This window comes from Papaver somniferum, chromosome 3 (genome assembly GCF_003573695.1).
Source record: "Papaver somniferum cultivar HN1 chromosome 3, ASM357369v1, whole genome shotgun sequence".
In the NCBI taxonomy this organism is placed as follows: domain Eukaryota; kingdom Viridiplantae; phylum Streptophyta; class Magnoliopsida; order Ranunculales; family Papaveraceae; genus Papaver; species Papaver somniferum.
In genome coordinates, this window is record NC_039360.1 from 213746583 (window position 1) to 213759578 (window position 12996).

The window sequence follows — 12996 nt, forward strand, 5'->3', positions numbered from 1 at the left end:
TGATTATGATTGTCATATCACTTAAATGGGCTTCGTGCTAGTCTTGGCACCTGCCCATATAAATCATGTTTCTTTTCTTTTCTTTTTTGATGAATCAAACTATTACATTAACAAGCTTGCAAAACTACAAAAGTAATTATAAGATCTAGTCCCGAGTCTAGTCGAAACAAAAAAGAAAACTTAGCTTGACTAGGCATTTTTTCATAGAAAAAGAAATTCACCCTGAAGACTAGGCATTTTTCCATAAAAAAAAAAAATTAACACTGCAGATTTATAATGCGTTTAGATAATTAGAAACAAAAACGTTTTGATTCACACAAGTTAACTTTTTTATTTCTACAAATCGTTTTGAAATAATATCGCCGAACTGACTTATTATTTTTCAACTTTTGGAAGTCGAAAAGCTACTTCTCAATGCCCATCCAAACACTATTAGTTTCTTTAGCTAACTTATCTATAACAATAACTAAAATTCTTGGTGCATATACAATATCTTACATTAAATGAAGTACTAAAAGTGGCAACACAATTACTAAATAGATTTTTAGCACACCAGTTGAGACTCTTTCAACTGAATGCCATTGGAGGCGTTCACCAAATAGTGGCAGTCACAGAAGAAGTGCACAAGGAGATATACCGTACAAGGAGTCGGATGTCATTTGTGAATTTATTTCGTTGATTTCTCAAATGAGATACCAAATGATAATCCAACGACTGGAATATAACCTACTTCACTCGGCTAATCCAACGCTTGATACAAACCCAGCCGCAGCCTAAACCCTTCTTTCTCTTCTCTCTATTAACCTCTCCTTCTACACCGCACGCAACCAAACCATCCCCATTCACCACCCTCACCAAGCAGAGGCAGATCAGGTATGTTGAGATCCTCTTTTTTTTCTCACTTTGATTTAGGGTTTCGTTTTATGTTATACTTCTCATTTATCAGATTCATGAAATATATGGTTGGATTGGATTAATTTAGGTTAGATTCAATAGTTTTCTTAAAAATTATCATAAAAGTCCTTGGTTTTTGTAGGTTAAGGGTTTGTTGAAACGATGAAGATATTCATGTCTTTATTATGATTTTTGTCATGTTCTTGATTATTCTGATTGTTTTGTGGAGTGGTATGAATCCTTAGATGTTGTTGCTGCTCTGAGGTTTGTCTGTATAGCTTTAAGCCTTTTGGGAAGACAAGCTGGAAAAATTATGTGGCTCGAGAAATTGAATTAGAAACTGATTTATTTTCATGTACTCTTCATCTTGCAATTATGAACTTGTATGGTATTACTGGATTATGCCTACAACGTCTCTATTGCTTATGGATTTATGATGTTTCATCTTTATGGACATCTTTCTACAGTTCTTTTTTTAGAACTGTTTTACTTATCAATTTTCTGATGGCCAATTAATTGGTACTATTTTGGTTTGATCTCATGTTAAATTCTTCTGTAGTGTGCGACCTTCAATATTGTGTTTTTTTCTTTTTGTTTTTCTTTTGGGTTCAGTTCGTCTGTCTCCACATTATGTTGGAGTAGATTCATGTAGGTTCTATGTTTATTTTGTGTCTCATTTCAATTTTTTATTCTAGAAACATATGGTAGAGTTGATGTACCTAGTTTTAGGATGCAGGTTTACTTAGAAATCAAAATAACCATCTGGATTTAGGACAAAAGGTTTGTTGAAATGATGAAGATGTCCGTGCCTGGACTATGATATTGCCATGTTGTTGTCTATGCTAATTGTATCCATTAGTAACAAGAATTTCATTGGATTGAGTTGTTACTTGTTATTTCTATAGAGCAACCTTTCTATAGGTGTTATTGCATCAAGAGTTTTCTACGTTGTTGATATTATTTTGGTTGAGACTCGAGTTAAGTTCACCATATTCAGTAACCTTTTTGTTTCTTGGGTTTTTTTGTTCAGTTCATCTGTCTCTAGAAATGGCAGTCGAAGAATCAGGGATGTTTAGGATACAACAGACCGTTGGGACTGTTTTATGTTGCAAATGTGGAATCCTGATGGCACCGAACGCTGCAAATATGTGCGTCAAATGTTTAAGATCTGAAGTTGACATCACTGAAGGTCTACAAAAGAGTGTTATCATCATGTACTGCCCTGAGTGCAACAGTTACTTGCAGCCACCGCGAACTTGGATAAAATGCGAGCTAGAATCCAAAGAGCTCTTAACATTTTGTGTGAAAAGGTTGAAGAATTTGAATAAGGTTAGGCTTATACATGCTGAGTTTATATGGACAGAACCACATTCAAAGAGGATCAAGGTTAAAGTGAGAGTGCAGAAAGAAGTACTTAATGGAGTTGTTTTAGAGCAAGCTTACCTTGTTGAGTATGTTGTACAGGACCACTTGTGTGAATCCTGTTCAAGGGTTGCTGCTAATCCTGATCAGTGGATTGCTTCTGTTCAGTTAAGACAACATGTGCCGCACCGTAGAACTTTCTTTTATCTCGAGCAACTCATTCTCAAGCATGATGCAGCTCTTCGTGCAATAAAGATTAAGCAGATGGATCATGGTATTGATTTTTTCTTCGGCAACCGAAGCCACGCTCTAAAGTTTGTTGATTTCGTCGGTAAAGTTTGTCCAATCAAGAGCCGTAATGATAAACAGCTAGTATCCCATGATGAAAAGAGCTCAACTTACAATTATAAATACACATTTTCTGTTGAAATCTGTCCCATTTGCCGTGAAGATCTGATTTGTCTTCCTCCCAAAACAGCTCTTAGCTTGGGTAATCTGGGTCCACTTGTACTGTGCACGAAAGTAAGTGACAGCATTGCTTTACTTGATCCCCTTACTTTGAGGATGTCGTACATGGTTGCAGACCAGTATTGGAGGATACCTTTCAAGACTTTGCTATCAAGTCGACAACTTGTGGAATATATAGTTTTGGACGTGGAATCCATGATATCTGAAGTCAATGTTGGCGGAACAACTTATGCGCTAGCAGATGTTCAAGTTGCACGTGTTTCTGATTTTGGCAAAAATGACTTGATCTTTAATATAAGAACCCATCTTGGCCATCTTTTAAACCCCGGTGATTATGCTCTTGGTTATGACCTATACGGAGCTAACAGCAATGATATTGAAATTGACAAATATAAAGGTCTTGTCATTCCTGATGCAATTTTAATAAAGAAGAGCTACGAAGAGAAGCGACTAAAGAAACGTGGCAAACCTCGTGCTTGGAAGCTAAAGTCCATGAACATGGAAGTGGATAATTCTAATAGAAAACTTGATGAGGAGAAGATGAATACTGAGTACGAAGAGTTCTTGAAAGATTTGGAAGAAAACCCAGAGATGACGTTTAACATATCCTTGTACCGTAATAAAGAGTACCAACCATCGGAGATGACTGATGCAGATGATGATGGACCATTGCCCTTAGATCAGATGCTTGCTGGTCTTGAACTAGGTGACGAAGAAGAAGAGGACAATAATAATAATGGGCAAGGCATGAGCGACTGATTTTCTGCAAGATGGGAGGCTGGGTTTATCTGTCCTCAACTGGTATGTCTTTTTCGCCATGTTTTCCTTCCTTATATTTAGCAGAACTTAGCTTCCTACTCTTTCCTCTAAAATTCACATGAAATCTGATTGAGCTCAGCTTACAATTGTGTTCCAAAGTTACATTACATTTGATGAGCAAGAAGCTCGGAATAGTCACTCTGCATGCCTTTAAGCAAAAGTTTTGGTCATTCACAGCGCTACGTGAGCGAATCTAAACAACAAGAACACTGTTATATTTGTAATCAACATAAAGTCATCATAAGTTAACTTCGCTTCATGAACATTTGTCTGTATCATAAACTTGCATATGTAAAACATGTTTTGCGAGGTAGTATTCTTGATATGCATTAAAAGTTACGGATTTTAAGAACACATGTTATATCCGTTTTCTTTGATATCCTTACTATTATTAGAATGTGGGCAGTAGGCTGAATTATAGTAAATGGAACCTTTTATATATTTTTTACTTCTTTAGTGATTGCACCCTGTCATTGAGTATATTTTTTATTCTGTAGCATTTGGTATCCGTTTATCTATGCCTCACTTTTAGATTTATAATAGAATGCTTTTGTGAACGTCGCTGCGATTGCAGGGTTTCCTTTCTATCTCCCCAAGTGGGAGTGACAGAACTTATGTTGTAATTTATTGGGTAGAGAGTAAGAGTGTATGCTCGCATGGTGCCTTCTTAATAAAATATAACCTTGACAGAAACACTAATAAATACTTATCAAGCACTCTTACCATCTTATCATATATGCTACAACGATTTTCGGTGCTTCAACCCTATGAAGTTTGTTGTTAGGTTCTTGAAAAATTGAATTCTTCAATCAAATTGAAATATTCATTTTGCAGGAGGAACCGTTGAAGCTTGTAACTACTCTATGGATTGATCAGAATACTTGTTGCAATGTATGACGCTTGATTGCATTTTGGGAAATTTAGCTGATGATTTCAACTTTGATTTTTGCCTCTGGTGGGCATCCGCAGTTCCTCATCCTTCTACCTCCTAGTCCTTGTATCGAGGATAACAAGTTTTAGTGGTGAATGTAGGCAGATCACGTTCATGGTAAGAGGAGGGTGCAGAAAGGAATCTTACCAGTTTTAAGTTTTGGGTACTTTTAAGTTTCTGTTTGCTATTTGATACTTTTAAGTGGTATAACTGTATCGCAATTCTTCAGGGGAAGTTAATTTTAATTTGCTTGTAGTGAATTTTTCCTTTTGGTTGTCTTGCAGGCGTTAATTCTATCCGGTATCATTTATTTCTTGCCTCTGTTCTTTTTTTGCATCCAATAGTTTCACTGTTCATGTCTGGCAATGGTGTTCCTTGATCTACTATTGAGATAGAATATGACCAGTGAAGTAATTAGATATGACAGTCCAATCTTCTCCATCATAGTGGAGTTTGTGTCCTTAACTGTCCTGAGAATTATCAGCTGCACCAAACTTGGCTGTGTTCTCTGTCTATTATCATAGTGTATTTTTGATGGGTCTAGGCTTTGCCGTTTCCTCAGTCTCATTTCATTGTTAGTCAAGAGACTGTCCAAGTTTTGGTATGGGATTAGATATAGGTACCGTACCGACTACCGAGTCTTGGTTAAAGATAGTACCAAAGATAAGCACCCGTCAGGGAAAGATAGTACCAAAGATAAGTACTAGTCAGGGTACCGAGCCCAGGGTTAGTCCAGTTTGCCAGGAGCCTGACTCTCAAGTAAGAGGTCAGCAGATCGAGTCTCCGCTCACGAGTTTGGAGATCTCATGAAATACCCTCTTATGTAAATCTAGTTTAATTTAAGTTGTTAATGTATCTTCTTTCCTATTAAAAGAAAAGGGATATCGAGCATGTTTAAATGCTATTGAATCGGGCATTGGCCCAGTGATTGAATTAGTCTGAGAGTACTGCCTAGAATCTTTGCTATTGCATTCATAATCTTTAACTACAAAACAGAAGCATGCTATTTCATTCATAAAATTCGACTACAAAACAGAAGCATGTTATTTCACTCAACCATAAAAACCCTATTCATCTCCTCCCTATGTGTGGGTATATCACCACACTTCATTACTAACGGCCACTTAGCCGATTAAAACAGGATTAACTACTAATTATAACACTTAAACAAGATTTTAACAACCTACTTTAGATATGGGACATCACAGAACCATGATAATGCTCCCCTTGTCAGCATATTTTGGCAATTGAGCTTTGACATGGCTAAATCCTCCCATGTTGCATCAATAAGAGTGGTGTGAGACCACTGAATCAGTAGTTGTTGAGCTGCTTGGCCATTGCGAAAAAACCAGTGGCTAATATCACCCTCAGAATCCAGTAAGGGTAGTGTAGGGATGGTGCTTGCAGCAGCACCAATCTTCTTTCTAATTAGGAGACATGAAACACAAGATGGAACTTGGAGTTAGGTGGAAGGTCAAGCCAATAAGCAACTTGGCCCTTCGGGCTGACAAATTGAAATTCTTGCGTAATGTCGTAGAGACGATTTGGAATTCTTGTGTAATGTCGTAGAAGACTGTATGTAAGGTTGTAGTTTTAAGTAAACTAAATCACCAATATCAAAGGATCTATTTGTTCTCTTTTTGTCAGCAAACAACTTTATCCTTCCTTGTGCCTTATGAATAGACTCCTTGTAAACATCTATCTTAACATCTCCTTTCTTCAAATATTCTTCTCCTAAAGCTACAGAAGTAGTTGCTGCATAGGAAAAGCCAAGTGAGATAGTAAGTAACCATAAAAAGCTTGAAGTGGTGACATCTTCAAGATGGTGTGGTGGTTGGTATTGTAGTAGCATTCTGCCAGTGACATCTTAAATATCCTTCTAAACATGTATTCACTCTCTCAGTTTGGCCATCTGACGAGGGATGCTCATGAGAAAATGTTGTACCAAGTGTCCTGAAGAGTTCTTGCCAAAAGGTACCGGTGAAAACTTTATCTCTGTCAGAGACAATGGAGACTGGTAAGCCATGTAACTTGAATATGTTATCCAAGAATTCTTGAGCCACTATAATTATTGTGCAAGGGTGAGTGAGCCCCACAAAGTGAATGTGTTTGGTGAATATTTCCACCACCATAATGACATCCTTGGTATTGGATCTCGGTAATCCTTCAATGAAGTCCATGTTGATGTATTGCCAAGCTCGATCTAGTATTGGAAGAGGTGGTAAAAGATCAAGGGAATGAGTATGTTCCACTTTGTTTCTTTGACGAGTATTACACTGACTAACCAAAAATAAGTTGTCTTGCTTCAATCCTCTCCAATAAAAGTAACTCTTGGCTCTCGTGTGGCTACCATGTAGCCTGAATGACCTTCAATAGCATAGGAGTGGATGAAATGCAAGATATGTTGTCTTAAGTTTGTAGTAGCATCCACATAAACCTTGACTTTATACCTGAGAATGCCATCATTATAAGTATAATGGAGAGATGCAGAAGTGTTGACCAATAATTATGGGATCAGCTGAGAGGCTACAACATCATTTGCACAACTGTTTATGGTGTCTTGATTCCATGTAGTAGTAGAGATAACTATGGATATGATGCTAGAAGTAGAGACATCAGTCGATAACCTAGAGAGAGAATATGCAGATGATGAGCCATCTTTGCTTTAATAAGTAGGTGATATTTTTCTCCATGAAAAATCTGATACTTTGTTGATCATTTCATCAACAAAGTATTGATGATGAAATGATGGCAAGTGAGGTAGTATTTCCACTTAATGACAACATTGACTACAACCAAAAGTTCTTTTTCAGATGTAGAAAGTCCCAAAGCTTTTGGACCTAGTAGTTTGCTGTAGAAAGCAATTACTCTCCTTTCTTGTATCATCACATCTCCAACGCCTCTAGAAACAAGTATCATTTTCCACCAAAAATTACTTCGAAAAGTCAGGAAGTCCAAGTACTGGTGTAGTGTGCATGGTATTTTTGAGTGTAATGAAGTATTATTTGCTGATGACCAAATGAAGGAATTTTTATGTAAGAGGTCTGTCAGAGGCTTACTAATATTATCGTATCCTTTGGAAAATTTCCTATAGTAACCAGCAAGGCCCAAAAATCCTCCAAATTGTTTAAGGTATGTGGGAACAGGCCAAGACTGCATGCAAGCAATCTTTTTAAAGTCAGCAGCCAGAACATTAGCTATGATAATATGACCCAATACTCTAAGGAGGATTGTGGAAAACAACATTTAAAGTATTAGCAAAAAGTTGATGCTCTCTAAGTAATGAAAGAACTAATGATAGATGATGAACATGCTCTATAATGTTTGGACTATAAACCAAAAGGTCATCAAAGGAAACAAAAACAAATTTTATAAGATAATGACAAAAAATAGAATTCACGAGCGCTTGAAAAGTTGCAGGTGCGTTGGTGATCCCAAAAGGCATCACTTTGAATTCATGATGACCATGGTGCGTCCTAAATATTTTTTTTTATATGAATTTCAGGTGTATGCAGTCTAATTTGCTGATAACCCGCTCAAATCCAAATTAGTAAATACCGGAGAGGTTTTATGAATATCAGGTGTATGTAATCTAAGTTTATGATAACACGCTCTCAAATCCAATTTAGTAAATACTTGAGAGCCATGAAGTTCATCTATAACAAGTATAAGAAACTTATCTTTGATTGTGATGGCATTGAGCTTTTTGTAGTCAATACAAAACCTCAAATTGTTGTCTTTCTTCTTCACCAGAAGTATAAAAGAATAAAAATGATTATGGATGTCCTGAATGATGCCAAACTTTAGCATTTCTTTGACCAATGACTCCACCACTGGCTTGTGAATGTAAGGACATTTATATGGCCTGAGATTGATTGGTTGTGAATCAGGATTGAGAGTTATTTTGTAAAATTATTTGTGGCGGTAGTTGGGTTGGATCAGAGAAGACATTTGAAGATATTGAGTGAATGGGTTGAGGAATGTCAGATGGTGCAAGAGAAACATAGATAGCAAAAAATTGACCCACCAAGACAGGTGTATTCTTTTTGATTTAAATTTTCATGACATGGCCACTGATCACCATGAGTGATTCTTTGGTAGATCTAACTTGCAATGTGATCTCTTGGCCATTATGCATGAAAGTAACAAATAACTTAAGGGATATTTAACGTTTGATACCCAGCAAATGTCCAACATCTAGATTTGGTACCCAATATTTAAAATATTAAGGGTCGGTACCTAAACCAACAGTTGACCGTTAAAAATCACATTTGACCAAACTATTTTTATTTTCCATTTTTTTATAAAAGAAAAAAACTTATTTTCCTAGTTTATCCCTACCAAAAACAATTTGGTTTTGTTTCTCCGTAACATCTTGTTATGTTTCTTTGTCAATATTACTCCACCACCACCACCGGGATTACAAAAATGAAAATGAACTCTCGATTGAACTCGATTCTAAAATAATTGAATTCACAATAGTAGTTGTTATGAACGAAAGATATGAGTTTCGAAGAAAAAGTGAACCCAGACTTGGTGAGTTCTTCATTAACAGTTGAAATCATTCTCTCTTTTTTCGGCTGTAGCTGTAATTTTACTTGCCCATTTGTAATTGGATCTTGTGCTTGATTGTTGTTGTTTATTGAAGGATTAAAGATGCATTTGAGTAAGGATGTCAATGGGGCGGGGACCTTGAATCTCATCCCCTATCCCGTTCAAAAAACCAAACCCACCCCCACCCGTTCCCCATAAAAATGGGGTGGGGACGGGTATGGGGAATCCCCATAGGGGATGGGTTTCCAATGGGTTACCATAACATTACAATAAGTATTTAAAATTTTGTAAATAATAATAATTTAAAAATAATTATAATGTTTTAAACAATAATAATAACCTAAGCAGCGCATTTTAAAATTTTAAGTTTATAGTAACCAGCTAAAACTGAAAAATAAAGGAAACAATTGATCCACAATTAAGTATTATGGTTCCTTTTACTTCTTAGTTCCTCACTATTAACTATCTTTGTAGCGTCTCCAAAGCTGGCAGCTGACTAATTCAAGAGATTAACTAAATAAGTAGGCACTAAGAATCTAAATCATTTACTTAAACATTCAATTAAGAAAAATGCTACAAAGCTTAACCCAAAAACTAACCCCTCTCTGAAATATATATAAGAAATCCTCTCAAATGATACATAACAATAATCATTTGGTTTGCAAATAGAATAAATAGCATAATAAACATAGCAGAAGTTAACTAATTAACGGAGTCAACTCCTTGAAGCTTTTGCTGCGCAACTCTGATCTATCTCTGAAACTGAAAGTGGGAAAGGATGAGCACATCATCCCTAGAAGGGGTGCCCAGCAGGAATAACATTCAACTTTAAAGAAATCATGAGCAAGATTTGGAAAACAATACATGTTTTCCCAAACATCAAAGTGACTAAGTCACTGGAAATGCACAAGCATGTATACAGACAAACTCCTTCTTCAAACAATATATATTAGTGATGCCGGGTTTTTCTACACTTACATAGCTATATTGATGCCGGGTTGTTCCACACCTAATAAGCATAAAAGCTGAATTCATGTAGATATAAATGAAGGAGCGTATCCTATATACCACACGAGGAAATTCTCATTTCCCATAACAATTCATATTGACAACAAAACATTACAGGTCCTTTCCAATTCATGGAAAGATTCAAAGAATCAACAGAAGAATCATAATACAAACTAAACAATGCATGGAATGCACAAACTGACAATGCATGAGTTTGTTAAACACAAACTTTTGTAAAAGAAACAACAATGGTTTCAAAAGAGTTGAAAGTATTCCCAACTCTTTTGATAACAATCCACGCCTACCTCGAGATCCACGATCCACTGGTTTGTCCTTTCAATCGATCGTTGTTAATATAGACTAGCTGTTAATCATACAAGAAGTCTAAGAATCTAGTCAAAAGGCTAACACGAGAATCATACAAGTCTTTCTAATGGTTCTAAGCCCATCTATGACTTTACACCTTTTCATTCTCTATCTTTAGCATAGCTAAGGTTTACTAATTCAATTAGGTTGGTTCTACATTCCATGGTCTAAGTCTTATGAATATCTACAACTTTGTAGAAGGAATCAAAGGCTAACTCAGACCACAAGTGGTCCCAATTATCAACATAAGATAATTAGTCCTAAGCCCAAGTTCTCTAAATAGGCCCATTAAAAGACCTGGTCCAATTGGTCAACTGACAGTCTCTAACGATCAGAATGGTCAACTAACAGTCAACGTTAGTTAGGGTCAAGTCAAGTCTATGGTCAACAGAGTCAAGGTCAGGTCAACTGATTCAACTCAGGTCAAAACAAGGTTAAACTCAACTCAGTCAGACATCTAATTCACAACACAAGACCTGAGCCATAACAATTTCAATTCCTATGACATAATCTTCTTCGTTATCATTTGACTCAATCAAACTAAAGTTACAATCCTCCTTACAACAAAAACATATACATTTCAACTAAACTTCATGATTTAACTTCAACTACAAACTTAGCTTTACCTGCAAATGCAGTTCCAAGCTTTCATGGCAATCTAACCGTTCTTTATCCTATCAATTCACTCTCAGATCATCTTAATCTCTCAATTCAGACACACATACATTCATCTCAAGTAACATTGTACCTCAGTTCAATACACCACCATTATAACCCCAATTCATTTTATACTCCACCTGCACAATCACAACTACATAGCAGATACACAAGAAGATCACCACAACAACATCAATATCAGCTATGACCCAATCCCAACTCGACTAGCTCAATTTAACCTCACTTTTTCACCTGCAACTCTACATTGGCATCATTTCACAACATACATCTCCAACATCACAATCAACCTCATTCATGTTTAATCTCAATTCAACTTCCGTTCAACAATACTGGAGCTCCCTCCATTAGCCTCACTAGCTTCAACTTTAACTCCCACCTACACAAACATTCAAAAAACAACTCACTGTATTACAACACCACCAAGTTCAGTTCTACTTCTCTAGGCCACAACAATTGTGACTTTACTGTCACAACATCACCACCATATCAAACAACTCTGCAAACACACACTCAACGTGAATCTCAACAATAACACTATCCATAATTCCTATTCCAACACAGAACCCTTGTAATTCATAAACCAGTATAGTTCCAGTTCAACCAACCATTCAATTTATCATCCATAAATTCATTTTTTTAACTGAAATCAATAGCTTTAGTTAGTTATTAAGAAGATAGTTACCTCAAAGCTTCTCTGAACTTGAACGAATATTCGAATCAACACCACCAGTTCTCAGTTAAACCCTATTTCAAATTGGGGAAGAACACATGAACCCTAATTCATCAATTCTTCTTTGTGAATCGAAAATCAGATATTAAATCTTTTTATTTACATTCAACACACAAAACCCGTCTTCAATTGATCTTCTAGAGTATCAATTTCATCTTCGAATTCACTTCTGCGACTCTACTGAAACCCTAATTCAAATTTCCATAATGATTCTCCATTGAATCAACTTCAAAACTCTAATTAAACACCAACCCGTTCGATCTTCGTCCAACAGAAACTCAAACTCCTTTTAATCATCACCTAATTGAACTCCAAATGATTTCTAAGAAACCCTAAATTCATTAAACTTGAATTACTCTTCATTTTTAACCCTAATCCAACTCTAATTTCTCAATTCATAACTCCAACAATGATTCATAGAATTCTAGCTTCAAATTCTCTTCAATCCATTATTTCTTCTTCATCCAAAGTTAAACCAACTTCTTCTGCATCACACAACCATCATCCCCTAAGTTTCTTATTAATTTTACAACCCTAATAACCTCTCTCAGAATCGCCAAAGGCGAAGAGCTGAAGAAAGAAGAAGGAGAAGAAGAAATAGAGAGAAAGAATGAATGAGAAGAAAGAAGAAGAAGAAAAGAGAATGACTTCTCTTCAATCGGTTTGAGGAGATAAGGCCCAAGGAAACAGTAGGACACGCACTTGATTTTATAAGGGGATCCACAATGTGTCGGTGTTGCATCAATAGCGATTTTTCCATGAAATGACAATTTTACCCTTCATACTAATTCAATGATATCTTCTTCGTCCGATATCCGATTGACACGTTCGAGTAGTCCATTCTGCTTGAAAAGTTATGTATAATGGACTACTCGAACGTGTCAATCGGATATTGGATGAAGAAGATATCATTGAATTAGTATGAAGGGTAAACTCGTCATTTCATGGAAAAACCGCTATTGGTGCAACACTGACACGTTGTGGCTCCCCTTATCAAATCAAGTGCGTTTCCTAGTGTTTCCTAGGGCCTTATCTCCTCAAACCGATCGAAGAGAAGTCATTCTCTTTTCTTCTTCTTCTTCTTCTTTCTTCTCATTCTTTCTTTATCTCTGTTTCTTCTTCTCGTTCTTCTTTCTTTTGCTCTTCGCCTTTGGCGATTCTTAGAGAAGTTCTTAGGGTTATAAAA

At 36.3% G+C, this 12996-nt stretch overlaps 1 protein-coding gene across 1 annotated transcript; it reads left to right on the top strand.

Annotated features, from left to right (window-relative positions):
* Positions 1-749: 749 nt before the first annotated feature.
* LOC113358606 (60S ribosomal export protein NMD3-like) lies at positions 750-4790 on the top strand. Its single transcript, XM_026602211.1, has 3 exons — positions 750-873; positions 1925-3525; positions 4378-4790. The coding sequence occupies exon 2, from the start codon at positions 1942-1944 to the stop codon at positions 3481-3483; it is 1542 nt and encodes a 513-aa protein (XP_026457996.1). The 5' UTR covers positions 750-873; positions 1925-1941; the 3' UTR covers positions 3484-3525; positions 4378-4790.
* The last annotated feature ends 8206 nt before the right edge of the window (positions 4791-12996 follow it).

Excerpts from the sequence above, each read along its gene's own strand:
- LOC113358606 (XM_026602211.1), top strand. The coding sequence starts at position 1,942 with ATGGCAGTCGAAGAATCAGGGATGTTTAGGATACAACAGACCGTTGGG.